The sequence below is a fragment of the Taurulus bubalis genome (assembly GCF_910589615.1).
Source record: "Taurulus bubalis genome assembly, chromosome: 14".
Lineage (NCBI taxonomy): Eukaryota > Metazoa > Chordata > Actinopteri > Perciformes > Cottidae > Taurulus > Taurulus bubalis.
In genome coordinates this window covers 138,779-154,773 of record NC_136602.1, presented here as the reverse complement: position 1 = coordinate 154,773, position 15,995 = coordinate 138,779, and the positions used below count along the sequence as shown (strand labels likewise).

The 15,995-nt window shown below is 38.1% G+C and overlaps 1 protein-coding gene across 1 annotated transcript in view; it reads right to left on the bottom strand.

Annotated features, from left to right (window-relative positions):
- Positions 1 to 14,895, bottom strand: part of ubr2 (ubiquitin protein ligase E3 component n-recognin 2) — a gene marked incomplete at its 5' end in the record, with an annotated part of 56,384 nt that extends 41,489 nt beyond the window's left edge. Inside the window, 11 exons of the mRNA XM_079230277.1 lie at positions 3,086 to 3,184; positions 5,077 to 5,165; positions 5,748 to 5,855; positions 5,945 to 6,065; positions 6,156 to 6,218; positions 6,497 to 6,635; positions 6,899 to 7,038; positions 7,311 to 7,418; positions 9,143 to 9,221; positions 11,756 to 12,039; positions 14,812 to 14,895. Of these exons, the coding sequence (XP_079086403.1) occupies positions 3,086 to 3,184; positions 5,077 to 5,165; positions 5,748 to 5,855; positions 5,945 to 6,065; positions 6,156 to 6,218; positions 6,497 to 6,635; positions 6,899 to 7,038; positions 7,311 to 7,418; positions 9,143 to 9,221; positions 11,756 to 12,039; positions 14,812 to 14,895 (1,314 nt within the window). The remainder of the gene's footprint in view (positions 1 to 3,085; positions 3,185 to 5,076; positions 5,166 to 5,747; positions 5,856 to 5,944; positions 6,066 to 6,155; positions 6,219 to 6,496; positions 6,636 to 6,898; positions 7,039 to 7,310; positions 7,419 to 9,142; positions 9,222 to 11,755; positions 12,040 to 14,811) is intronic.
- Between the last annotated feature and the right edge of the window lie 1,100 nt (positions 14,896 to 15,995).

The following is a 15,995-nucleotide window of genomic DNA, read 5'->3' as shown; positions in this document are numbered from 1 at the left end:
GTATCTATATGTATATCTATACGTAGATCTATAAGTATCTATATGTATATATCTCTATGCATATCTATATGTATCTAAATGTATATATATATGTAGATCTATATGTATATATATGTATATATATATATATATATGTATCTATATGTAGATCTATATGTATCAATATGTATATCTATAAGTATCTATATGTATATATATGTATATATGTAGATCTATATGTATATCTATAAGTATCTATATGTATATATATGTATATATGTAGATCTATAAGTATCTATATGTATATATATGTATATCTATATGTATCTATGTGTATATCTATATGTAGATCTATAAGTATCTATATGTATATCTGTAGATCTATATATATCTATATGTATATATATATCAGGCATGAAAACGGGGTGAAAAAGGTGAGAAGGATATTACCCCTCTAGGGGTAATATCTGAGCTGGAGAAACTTAACTTCAGCCATGAGTCAAAAATGATTATGGCATTCTTACTAAGTATTATGCAAGCCATTTCATGCCAGCCTGTCACTGGGTCTAACATTTACAGTCAGTTACAGGCGAGTCAGCGCCGAACAGCGTCACTCGTAGAGAAGCTGACAAACTATGATCATTATGGGTTTCAATTATTCTTTTGTCAATACCCAAGTGTACACACATACATACATACATACACATACACTACCGTTCAAAAGTTTGGAGTCACCCAGACAAATGTTCAGCAATTTCTCACATGGAATAGCCTTCATCTCTAAGAACAAGAACAGACTGGCGAGTTTCACATGAAAGTTCTCTTTTTCTGGCCATTTTGAGAGTATAATGGAACCCACACATGTGATGCTATGCATAGGAAGGCCAGTTGTAAAGCTTCTCTCACCAGCATAACTGTTTTAAGTTGTGCTAACATAATTGCACAAGGGTTTTCTAATCATCCATTAGTCTTCTATGCGATGAGCAAACACAGTGTACCATTAGAACACTGAGTGATAGTTGCTGGAAATGGCCTCTATACACCTATGTAGATATTTCATTAAAAACCAGATGTTTCCACCTAGAATAGTCATTTACCACATTAACAATGTATAGTGTATTTCTGATTAATTTAATGTTATCTTCATTGAAAAAAACAGTGCTTTTCTCTGAAAAATAAGGAAATTTCTAAGTGACCCCAAACTTTTGAACGGTAGTGTGTGTGTGTATATATATTTTGTAGACTTAATACTTACAATATGCAATACTGCTGTACTATACTGAATATTGTTTTGCTACTACTACATTTCACTTCATAATATTACACTTATATGCCATAATATGTATAATGTACCAGCCTTTTTATTTTATTTGACCATATTATGTCATACTGTTATACCACTTTACTTTGAGGAGACGTCACTGTTAGTCTAGAACACTGAATGTTTCCACCAGTAAACCTGAACATGCACACCTCTCTCTGTGTGACAGCGATTATAACCGTATAACAATATATTATAATTAACTAGAGGATACACTTTTTCCTTCACGTAGATCTTAAACCCTTAAATATAAACAGTAGCCCGGCCACCCTACGGAGGAAACTCATTTCGTATTTTTTATTAAAATAAAAGTTGGATAAAATTTCCATTGTCCTCTCCTTATATGTAGTCAGGTGTCGGGAGGTAGAACTAACAGAGCCGCTGACTCGCCGCTCTCCTGTCTGACGTCACACGCTGCCACAGACTCTCTGCTGCCAGCAATCTCACTCGCTGTCTCTCCAACAACGTTAGCTAACGTGTTAGCAAGCTGACTTGCTTGCTATTATTAAACTGGTGGGAGGGAAATGAAGCCGCTGTAGACATCTTAACGCTGATTGGCCAAGACTCTCGACGTCAAAGATCTTCTAATGCTAAGATGATCACGACCTCAATTTTTTTTCTGTGTCCCACTCCAATCTCAGAAACGGCGGACAGTTGACCCCCTCCCCACCCCTCCCAAAAACAAAAACTCTTCGGATCTACGTGATTCACGTGGATGACATTTTGGTTTCAAAACGGCGAATTTTGCCGAAAGGTGAGGGATTTTCATGTCTGATTTATATGTATCTATATGTATATCTATATGTATCTATATGTAGATCTATAAGTATATATATGTATCTATATGTATATATATGTATCTATATGTAGATCTATAAGTATATATATGTATCTATATGTAGATCTATAAGTATCTATATGTATCTATATGTAGATCTATATGTAGATCCATAAGTATCTATATGTAGATCTATATGTATATATATGTAGATCTATATGTAGATCTATAAGTATCTATATGTATATATCTATATGCATATCTATATGTATTTAAATGTATATTTATATGTAGATCTATATGTATATATATTTATATGTGTCTATATGTAGATCTATATGTATCTATATGTATATATATATTTATATGTGTCTATATGTAGATCTATATGTATCTATATGTATATATGTAGATCTATAAGTATCTATATGTATATATATGTAGATCTATAAGTATCTATATTTATCTATATTTATCTATAAGTATCTATATGTATATATCTATATGCATATCTATATGTATTTAAATGTATATTTATATGTAGATCTATATGTATCTATATCTATATGTGTCTATATGTAGATCTATAAGTATCTATATGTATATATATGTAGATCTATAAGTATCTATATGTATATTTATGTATCTATATGTACATCTATATGTATATCTATATGTAGATCTATATGTATATCTATATGTAGATCTATATGTAGATCTATATAGATACATATGTATCTATAGATAATCATGTAACTGGCTTCATTGTAACAGAGTGAATCATATGTGGTTATCATGCAACATTCACTGAATAAATGAGACTAGGTCCAGATGTTTCACAACAAGCTTCACGACTCACTGCTGTGTCTCACCGACAGACTCAACTCACCACGGCGGGTCGGTGACCGAGAACTCACAGTCCTGGTCCTGGGTCACGTGGTCGCACTGCCAGCTCACCAGGAGGGGAGACAGGCAGAGAGAGACAGACAGGTGTGTGAGGGACTCACCATGGTGGGGACGGTGAAGAGCTGGACCGACAGCGAGGTCACCGACACCACGCGCTCATGGTCGTCCTCCATGAAGTCTGTCTGGAGGCGTCTGTAGTTCTACAGGGAGACAGAGACCAGCAGGACCACATGGACTTTAACAACTCTTTAAGGGCAGACTAGACTAAAGGTTTAAGTTACAGAGTAGACTAGACTAAAGGTTTAAGTTACAGAGTAGACTGGACTAAAGGTTTACGTTACAGAGTAGACTGGACTAAAGGTTTAAGTTACAGAGTAGACTGGACTAAAGGTTTAAGTTACAGAGTAGACTGGACTAAAGGTTTAAGTTACAGAGTAGACTGGACTAAAGGTTTAAGTTACAGAGTAGACTGGACTAAAGGTTTAAATTACAGAGTAGACTGGACTAAAGGTTTAAGTTACAGAGTAGACTGGACTAAAGGTTTAAGTTACGCAGTAGACTGGACTAAAGGTTTAAGCTACAGAGTAGACTGGACTAAAGGTTTAAGTTACAGAGTAGACTGGACTAAAGGTTTAAGTTACAGAGTAGACTGGACTAAAGGTTTAAGTTACAGAGTAGACTGGACTAAAGGTTTAAGTTACAGAGTAGACTGGACTAAAGGTTTAAGCTACAGAGTAGACTGGACTAAAGGTTTAAGTTACAGAGTAGACTGGACTAAAGGTTTAAGTTACAGAGTAGACTGGACTAAAGGTTTAAGTTACAGAGTAGACTGGACTAAAGGTTTAAGTTACAGAGTAGACTGGACTAAAGGTTTAAGTTACAGAGTAGACTGGACTAAAGGTTTAAGTTACAGAGTAGACTGCACTAAAGGTTTAAGTTACAGAGTAGACTGGACTAAAGGTTTAAGTTAAGGAGTAGACTGGACTAAAGGTTAGACTGGACTAAAGGTTTAAGTTACAGAGTAGACTGGACTAAAGGTTTAAGTTACAGAGTATACTGGACTAAAGGTTTAAGTTACAGAGTAGACTGGACTAAAGGTTTAAGTTAAGGAGTAGACTGGACTAAAGGTTTAAGTTAAGGAGTAGACTGGACTAAAGGTTTAAGTTACAGAGTAGACTGGACTAAAGGTTTAAGTTAAGGAGTAGACTGGACTAAAGGTTTAAGTTACAGAGTAAACTGGACTAAAGGTTTAAGTTAAGGAGTAGACTGGACTAAAGGTTTAAGTTACAGAGTAGACTGGACTAAAGGTTTAAGTTACAGAGTAAACTGGACTAAAGGTTTAAGTTAAGGAGTAGACTGGACTAAAGGTTTAAGTTACAGAGTAGACTGGACTAAAGGTTTAAGTTACAGAGTAAACTGGACTAAAGGTTTAAGTTAAGGAGTAGACTGGACTAAAGGTTTAAACTACAGAGTAGACTGGACTAAAGGTTTAAGTTAAGGAGTAGACTGGACTAAAGGTTTAAGTTACAGAGTAAACTGGACTAAAGGTTTAAGTTAAGGAGTAGACTGGACTAAAGGTTTAAACTACAGAGTAGACTGGACTAAAGGTTTAAGTTACAGAGTAGACTGGACTAAAGGTTTAAGTTACAGAGTAGACTGGACTAAAGGTTTAAGTTACAGAGTAGACTGGACTAAAGGTTTAAGTTACAGAGTAGACTGGACTAAAGGTTTAAGTTAAGGAAAAAAAGTAATTGGCTGTAGGTTTCTGTCAAGTATCAAATCAAGGAACTCCTCGGGGACCGCCAAAATCTCATCAACACCACGAGTGAATACGGCCAGTTGAGCAATATCTGTAGTAATGTCAGTGCTCTAATCTATTGTGACTGTGGCTCAATGGTTAGCATGCCCGTCTTTCAATCAGAGGATGGGTGGTTCGATCGGTGGTAATTTTAACAATTATCCCGCGAGCCGAATGTTTGACACCCCTGGTTTAGAGTATCTGGTTGTTAGGATTAGTTCAACCAGATGACCAGTAGGACCGTTTAGAGGATCTGGTTGTTAGGATTAGTTCAACCAGATAATGTATTGCTACCTTGGCGAACTGGATGGCAAAGATCTTCTTGTATTTGAGGTCCATGAGGAGGCTGTTCATCAGCAGCTGGTGGTAGATGTTCCTCGCTCCTACAGAGACAACACACATCTATTACATGTACACACATCTATTAGATGTACACACATCTATTACATGTACACACATGTACAGGGGCGGTTTTGGGCACGGGCGAACCCGGGGCGTAATTACATGTAGAACCGCCACTGCACATGTACAGAGACAACACACATCTATTAAATGTACACACATCTATAACACATAAATGAAATATCAGTTCTATAAATAGTATATTCTTAGTATATAAGCAGTATATAAGCAACATAAATAGTATATACGCATTATATAAGTAATATACATAATAAATAGTATATAAATAGTATATAAGCAGTATATAAGTAACATAAATAGTATATATGCATTATATAAGTAATATACATAATAAATAGTATATAAATAGTATATAAGCAGTATATAAGTAACACAAGTAGTATATAAGTCATATGAATAATAAATAGTATATAAATAGTATATAAGCAGTATATAAGTAACACAAGTAGTATATAAGTCATATGAATAATAAATAGTATATAAATAGTATAGACTCAGTGTAAAAGTATTATATACTCTGTATAAGTATTCACTCGTCGTACCTTTCCACATCTTGGAGTCGTTGAGCATCAGCTTGTCCACCAGAGACGAGTACTCTCCTTCTGGACCTTTCTGCAGGCCGACCTCACACAGGACCCTCCTCAGCCCGTCTGCAACAGGGACACACTCGCATCACACACACAGTGAGGCATTATGGGTAATGACGTGAAGGATTATGGGTAATGAGCGCCAGACTTACCAGAGTACTGAATGATTTGACCCAACCAGCTGAGAGCCCTCAGAGCGAAACACTGGTGTGCAACGACAGACGAGTGCATCACCTGAACCCGGAGGGGTTTGGACTGCCGGCTGGTGTTCCTCTGTGGGGGGGGATGTCACAGTGATGTCACAGTGATGTCACAGTGCATAGTCACCTCCTCCTGTATGTCTCTGTGATGTCACACACTCACCACTATTACAGACTTGGCCTGGTCACAGAACTGGAAGTCTCCATACCGAACCGACTTCCTGCCCTGCAACACACACACACACACACACACACACACACACACACACACACACACACACACTCTCAGATATATATATATAGATATATATCTATATATATCTATATATATAGATATATATAGATATATATCTATATATATAGATATATATATATATCTATATATATAGATATATATATCTATATATATAGATATAGACAGATAGATAGATAGATAGATAGATAGATAGATAGATAGATAGATAGATAGATAGATAGGCGCAAGGTGTACATGGGAGTACTGACGTCTCGGTCCACAGTGGTGGCGAAGCTGACGGCCTCTTTCTGGCTGCAGTTGACGGCTTTCTGCAGCGTGTAGATCACCTGCTCATACGTGTGGACTTCATCATTAAACAGCATGCAGTAGTATGTGTCCTCTCTGTTCCTGCTCGCACAGACACACACACACACACACACACACACACACACACACAGACATAAAACACACACAAACACACACACAGACGTAAAACACACACACACACACAGGAAGTGTTATAACGGTATGGTTAACAGTGTAGAGAGCTGTCAGCGCCCCATACAGGCTGCTCAGTTCATTACAACCACGGTGTGTGCGTGTGTGTGTGTGTGTGTGTGTGTGTGTGTGTGTGTGTGTGTGTGTGTGTGTGTGTGTGTGTGTGTGCGTACGGGGGCTCCAGTCCTGCAGGTAGCAGGTTCTCCTGGTTCTCCTGGTTCCAGGTCAGCAGGTCCACAGCGTACTTCAGGATGATGGAGAAGATGCTGAAACCACGAACAGCCATGTCAGCAGGCAGCACAGAGACAGGATCCTGGAGGGACAGACAGGTGACATGTTATACTGACAGACAGGTAGACAGACAGGTGACATGTTATACTGACAGACAGGTAGACAGACAGGACATGTTATACTGACAGACAGGTAGACAGACAGGACATGTTATACTGACAGACAGGACATGTTATACTGACAGACAGGTAGACAGACAGGACATGTTATACTGACAGACAGGACATGTTATACTGACAGACAGGTAGACAGACAGGACATGTTATACTGACAGACAGGTAGAGCGGGTCTCACCTCCTCAGCCTCTCTGGGTGCCAGGCTGTGCTGCTGGCAGTAAGGACCTCTCTTCCAGGCTTCAGCGTCTCCACAGTCACAGAAACCTCCACCTCCTGACGTCGTCATCTACACACACACAGTCAGTAGTTATTTACATACACACACACACACACACAGTCAGTAGTTATTTACATACACACACACACACAGTCAGTAGTCATCTACACACACACACTGTCAGTAGTTATTTACATACACACACACACACACACACAGTCAGTAGTTATTTACATACACACACACACACACACACACAGTCAGTAGTTATTTACATACACACACACACACAGTCAGTAGTCATCTACACACACACACTGTCAGTAGTCATCTACACACACACAGTCAGTAGTCATCTACACACACACAGTCAGTAGTTATTTACATACACACACACACACAGTCAGTAGTCATCTACACACACACACTGTCAGTAGTCATCTACACACACACAGTCAGTAGTCATCTACACACACACACTGTCAGTAGTTATTTACATACACACACACACACACAGTCAGTAGTTATTTACATACACACACACACAGTCAGTAGTCATCTACACACACACACTGTCAGTAGTCATCTACACACACACTGTCAGTAGTCATCTACACACACACTGTCAGTAGTCATCTACACACACACACTGTCAGTAGTCATCTACACACAGGCACTGTCAGTAGTCATCTACACACACACACTGTCAGTAGTCATCTACACACACACACTGTCAGTAGTCATCTACACACACACTGTCAGTAGTCATCTACACACACACACTGTCAGTAGTCATCTACACACACACACTGTCAGTAGTCATCTACACACATACACTGTCAGTAGTCATCTACACACACACTGTCAGTAGTCATCTACACACACACTGTCAGTAGTCATCTACACACATACTGTCAGTAGTCATCTACACACACACACTGTCAGTAGTCATCTACACACACGCACTGTCAGTAGTCATCTACACACATACACTGTCAGTAGTCATCTACACACACACTGTCAGTAGTCATCTACACACACACACTGTCAGTAGTCATCTACACACACGCACTGTCAGTAGTCATCTACACACATACACTGTCAGTAGTCATCTACACACACACTGTCAGTAGTCATCTACACACACACTGTCAGTAGTCATCTACACACACGCACTGTCAGTAGTCATCTACACACACACACACACTGTCAGTAGTCATCTACACACATACACTGTCAGTAGTCATCTACACACATACACTGTCAGTAGTCATCTACACACACACACTGTCAGTAGTCATCTACACACACACTGTCAGTAGTCATCTACACACACGCACTGTCAGTAGTCATCTACACACACACACTGTCAGTAGTCATCTACACACATACACTGTCAGTAGTCATCTACACACACACAGTTAGTAGTCATCTACACACACACACACACACAGTCAGTAGTTATTTACATACACACACAGTCAGTAGTCATCTACACACATACACTGTCAGTAGTCATCTACACACACGCACTGTCAGTAGTCATCTACACACACACACTGTCAGTAGTCATCTACACACACACTGTCAGTAGTCATCTACACACACGCACTGTCAGTAGTCATCTACACACACGCACTGTCAGTAGTCATCTACACACACACTGTCAGTAGTCATCTACACACACACACACACACACACACACTGTCTGTAGTCATCTACACACACAGTCAGTACACTGCTGTGTGTGTGTGTGTGTGTGTGTGTGTGTGTGTGTGTGTGCGTGTACTCACCCTGTATCGATGTTCTTTATGAATGCTTCCCAGGAAACACTTCATGCACAGAACACAGGTGGGATCAGCTGCACACTCCCTACACACACACACACACACACACACACACACACACACACACACACACACACACACACACACACACACACACACACACGTTATGTAATCGGTGAACAGATGCGGTGTGTGGAACCAGAGAGGAGAACCTGGAGACCACGTCATGATCCATCTGGTTCCTGCTTACAGAAACTAAAGCTGAGGAAGTTCCAGAAGGACCAGAGGCTCTGGAGGATGAGTTTACATGTACCTTCCTCCTTCAGCTTCTTTATAGACTACAAGGAGACCCTCTTTATAGACTACAGGGAGACCCTCTTTATAGACTACAGGGAGACCCTCTTTATAGACTACAAGGAGACCCTCTTTATAGACTACAGGGAGACCCTCTTTATAGACTACAAGGAGACCCTCTTTATAGACTACAGGGAGACCCTCTTTATAGACTACAGGGAGACCCTCTTTATAGACTACAAGGAGACCCTCTTTATAGACTACAAGGAGACCCTCATTATAGACTACAAGGAGACCCTCTTTATAGACTACAATGAGACCCTCTTGATGGACTACAAGGATACCCTCTTTATAGACTACAGGGAGACCCTCTTTATAGACTACAGGGAGACCCTCTTTATAGACTACAAGGAGACCCTCTTTATAGACTACAGGGAGACCCTCATTATAGACTACAGTGAGACCCTCTTTATAGACTACAATGAGACCCTCTTGATGGACTACAGGGAGACCCTCTTTATAGACTACAGGGAGACCCTCTTTATAGACTACAAGGATACCCTCTTTATAGACTACAGGGAGACCCTCATTATAGACTACAATGAGACCCTCTTTATAGACTACAATGAGACCCTCTTGATGGACTACAAGGAGACCCTCTTTATAGACAACAGGGAGACCCTCTTGATAGACTACAAGGAGATCCTCTTTATAGACTACAAGGAGATCCTCTTTATAGACTACAAGGAGATCCTCTTTATAGACTACAAGGAGACCCTCTTGATAGACTACAAGAGACCCTCTTTATAGACTACAATGAGACCCTCTTGATAGACTACAGGGAGACCCTCTTGATAGACTACAGGGAGACCCTCTTTATAGACTACAAGGAGACCCTCTTTATAGACTACAAGGAGACCCTCTTGATGGACTACAAGGAGACCCTTTTTATAGACTACAATGAGACCCTCTTGATAGACTACAAGGATACCCTCTTTATAGACTACAATGAGACCCTCTTGATAGACTACAAGAGACCCTCTTTATAGATTACAAGGAGACCCTCTTTATAGACTACAGGGAGACCCTCTTTATAGACTACAAGGAGACCCTCTTTATAGACTACAGGGAGACCCTCTTTATAGACTCCAGGGAGACCCTCTTTATAGACTCCAGGGAGACTCTTTATACACTACAGGGAGACCCTCTTGACAGAATACAAGGAGACCCTCTTGACAGAATACAAGGAGACCCTCTTGACAGACTACAAGGAGACCCTCTTTATAGACTACAGGGAGGAGACCCTCTGCTAAGCTCAATAGATGGGCCAGACGTTTCTGACTTTGCATAGCAAGACGCTCTCGAAATGTTCTTCCAAAAGCCGTGACTCACTGCAGTGACAACACCTGCACACGTTGTGGTCGTCCTTAAAAGGAATGAACACCATGTTTCCTTCACTATCTCTCAAACTGGGGCGTATTACAGGTGGGGCACAAGAGGAAATGCTGAATGTTTTTATTTCAAGAACTTTATTGAGAACTTCACATATTACAAAAAAAAGTACAGGGACGTAAAACTAAGTCTTTAATAAATACATGAAGAAATGCCTGTACTTTGGTACAGGTTATTCTGAACAGGTTACTACTCTGAACAGGTTATTCTGAACAGGTTACTACTCTGAACAGGTTATTCTGAACAGGTTACTACTCTGAACAGGTTACTACTCTGAACAGGTTATTCTGAACAGGTTACTACTCTGAACAGGTTATTCTGAACAGGTTACTACTCTGAACAGGTTACTACTCTGAACAGGTTATTCTGAACAGGTTACTACTCTGAACAGGTTATTCTGAACAGGTTACTACTCTGAACAGGTTATTCTGAACAGGTTACTACTCTGAACAGGTTATTCTGAACAGGTTACTACTCTGAACAGGTTACTCTGCCATGCGGACGCCAAAGCCAACCTCACTGAGATCCCCCAGAGCTGTAACCCTTGAGAAAACACTGGTATGTGTGTATAAGTACCTGTAGGAGTAGGTGTATACTACCTGTGTATATATATATATATGTATATATATATATATATATATATATATATATATATATATATATATGTGTATAAGTACCTGCAGGTGTAGGTGCATACTACCTGTGTATATATGTGTGTATAAGTACCTGCAGGAGTAGGTGCATACTACCTGTGTATATATGTGTGTATAAGTACCTGCAGGAGTAGGTGCATACTACCTGTGTATATATGTGTGTATAAGTACCTGCAGGAGTAGGTGCATACTACCTGTGTATATATGTGTGTATAAGTACCTGCAGGAGTAGGTGGGCTCTCCCACCTTGAACACGTGTCCACACAGCGCTGACGGCTGGTTGTTCTCCTGCAGGAGGTGCAGGCCGGTAGCCGGCTCTTCCCCCAGCAGGAGCCACTCCAGAGGGGCCAGGAGGAGCAGCTGGGAGGCCATGTCCTCCTGCTGCTCCTCCCACTGCTCCTCCCTGCTACTGCCGCCACTCGGCCCCAAGCAAAGGATTCTGGGTACGTACACGGCCAGGTGATTGGACACCTCCTGCTGCAGGTCGACCGCCGCCAGCCACCTCTGAGGAGGAAGGAGGAGATAAATACACATTGAATACACATGGAATACACGTTAAAAACATGTTAAATACACCTGGTATACACGTTAAATACACATTAAATACACATTGAATAAACCTTGAATACACCTTGAATACACATTGGACACACTTTGAATACACCTTGAATAAACATTAAATACACATTGAATAAACATTAAATACACCTTAAATACACGTTGAATAAACATTAAATACACGTTGAATAAACATTAAATACACGTTGAATAAACATTAAATACACCTTAAATACACGTTGAATAAACATTAAATACACGTTGAATAAACCTTAAATACACGTTGAATAAACATTAAATACACGTTGAATAAACATTAAATACACGTTGAATAAACATTAAATACGCCTTAAATACACGTTGAATACACCTTAAATACACGTTGAATAAACATTAAATACACGTTGAATAAACATTAAATACACCTTAAATACACGTTGAATAAACATTAAATACACGTTGAATAAACATTAAATACACGTTGAATAAACCTTAAATACACCTTAAATACACGTTGAATAAACATTAAATACACGTTGAATAAACCTTAAATACACGTTGAATAAACATTAAATACACGTTGAATAAACATTAAATACACGTTGAATAAACATTAAATACACGTTGAATAAACATTGAATACGCCTTAAATACACGTTGAATACACCTTAAATACACGTTGAATAAACATTAAATACACGTTGAATAAACATTAAATACACCTTAAATACACGTTGAATAAACATTAAATACACGTTGAATATACATTAAATACACGTTGAATAAACCTTAAATACACCTTAAATACACGTTGAATACACCTTAAATACACGTTGAATAAACATTAAATACACGTTGAATAAACATTAAATACACGTTGAATAAACATCAAATACACCTTAAATACACGTTGAATAAACATTAAATACACGTTGAATAAACATTAAATACACCTTAAATACACGTTGAATAAACATTAAATACACCTTTAATAAACATTAAATACACCTTAATACACGTTGATTACACCTTAAATACACGTTGAATACACCTTAAATACACGTTGAATAAACATTAAATACACGTTGAATAAACATTAAATACACGTTGAATAAACATTAAATACACCTTAAATACACGTTGAATACACATTAAATACACGTTGAATAAACATTAAATACACGTTGAATAAACATTAAATACACGTTGAATAAACCTTAAATACACCTTAAATACACGTTGAATAAACATTAAATACACGTTGAATAAACATTAAATACACCTTAAATACACGTTGAATAAACATTAAATACACGTTGAATAAACATTAAATACACGTTGAATAAACCTTAAATACACCTTAAATACACGTTGAATAAACATTAAATACACGTTGAATAAACCTTAAATACACGTTGAATAAACATTAAATACACGTTGAATAAACATTAAATACACGTTGAATAAACATTAAATACACGTTGAATAAACATTGAATACGCCTTAAATACACGTTGAATACACCTTAAATACACGTTGAATAAACATTAAATACACGTTGAATAAACATTAAATACACCTTAAATACACGTTGAATAAACATTAAATACACGTTGAATAAACATTAAATACACGTTGAATAAACCTTAAATACACCTTAAATACACGTTGAATACACCTTAAATACACGTTGAATAAACATTAAATACACGTTGAATAAACATTAAATACACGTTGAATAAACATCAAATACACCTTAAATACACGTTGAATAAACATTAAATACACGTTGAATAAACATTAAATACACCTTAAATACACGTTGAATAAACATTAAATACACCTTTAATAAACATTAAATACACCTTAATACACGTTGAATACACCTTAAATACACGTTGAATACACCTTAAATACACGTTGAATAAACATTAAATACACGTTGAATAAACATTAAATACACCATAAATACATGTTAAATACACCTGGTATACACGTTGAATAGACATTAAATATACGTTGAATAAACATTAAATACACCTTAAATACACGTTGAATAAACCTTAAATACACCTTAAATACACGTTGAATAAACCTTAAATACACCTTAAATACACGTTGAATAAACCTTAAATACACCTTAAATACACGTTGAATAAACATTAAATACACGTTGAATAAACCTTAAATACACGTTGAATAAACTTTAAATACACGTTGAATAAACCTTAAATACACGTTGAATAAACCTTAAATACACGTTGAATAAACCTTAAATACCCCTTAAATACACGTTGAATAAACCTTAAATACACGTTGAATAAACCTTAAATACCCCTTAAACACACGTTGAATACACCTTAAATAGACGTTAAATAAATAATAAATAAACATTAAATACACATTCAAAAACAATAACTACACAATTAACACATTAAATACACATAAATAAACAATAACTACACAATCAATACACATTAAATACGCATAAATAAATAAACAATAACTACACATTAAATACACATTAAAAAACAACAAAAAATACACGTTAAATATTGCGCGGACACGTCACTCATCCAGATGTTTTGCAGATCACTCCGCGCATTAACGTTAGCATTAGCTCCTCGAGCAGATTAAGCAGGAGAGCGCTCGCGCTGTGACGTAGTGACAGGTGACAGGTGAGGGGGCGGGATAACGAGCAGCTCGAGAGCCTCTCACCAGCGCGGTGTCTTTGGCGGAGAAGTGCAGGAACTCTGAACACAGAAGAGACGGAGGGTCTCTGTCGGACTGGGCCGCCGCCATCTTCTTCCCTCTGCTCTGCTGCTGCACGGAGAAGAACCCGGAACCGGAAGTCACCAACAGCTGAGGGGGCGGGGTCACACACCAGGAAGACCTGAAACTACCTGTCATTCACTTAACCAGCCAGTTTGTTAAGACGTTATACAATAAAACACAATAAATAAACACAACTCAGTACAAATACATGGACATGTTTAATAAAACTATGTGACAAGTATTACAACACAATGAATATTCACAACATCCCATCCCCTAACCCTGAACTCTGACTTAACTGAACCTGATCTGAGTTAACTAACCCTGAACTCTGACTTAACTGAACCTGATCTGAGTTAACTAACCCTGAACTCTGACTTAACTGTACCTGAACTCTGAGTTAACTGAACCTGAACTCCATGTTAACTGAACCTGAACTCTGACTTAACTGAACCTGATCTGAGTTAACTAACCCTGAACTCTGAGTTAACTGAATCTGAACTCTGACTTAACTGAACCTGATCTGAGTTAACTGAACCTGAACTCTGACTTTACTGAACCTGATCTGCGTTAACTAACCCTGAACTCTGAGTTAACTGAATCTGATCTGAGTTAACTGACCCTGAACTTTAACTTAACTGAACCTGATCTGAGTTAACTGAACCTGAACTCTGACTTAACTGAACCTGATCTGACTTAACTGAACCTGATCTGAGTTAACTAACCCTGAACTCTGACTTAACTGAACCTGATCTGAGTTAACTAACCATGAACTCTGACTTAACTGAACCTGATCTGAGTTAACTAACCCTGAACTCTGACTTAACTGTACCTGATCTGAGTTAACTAACCCTGAACTCTGACTTAACTGAACCTGATCTGAGTTAACTGAACCTGAACTCTGACTTAACTGAACCTGATCTGAGTTAACTGAACCTGAACTCTGACTTAACTGAACCTGATCTGACTTAACTGAACCTGATCTGAGTTAACTAACCCTGAACTCTGACTTAACTGAACCTGATCTGAGTTAACTAACCCTGAACTCTGACTTAACTGAACCTGAACTCTGAGTTAACTGAATCTGATCTGAGTTAACTGACCCTAAACTCTGAGTTAACTGAACT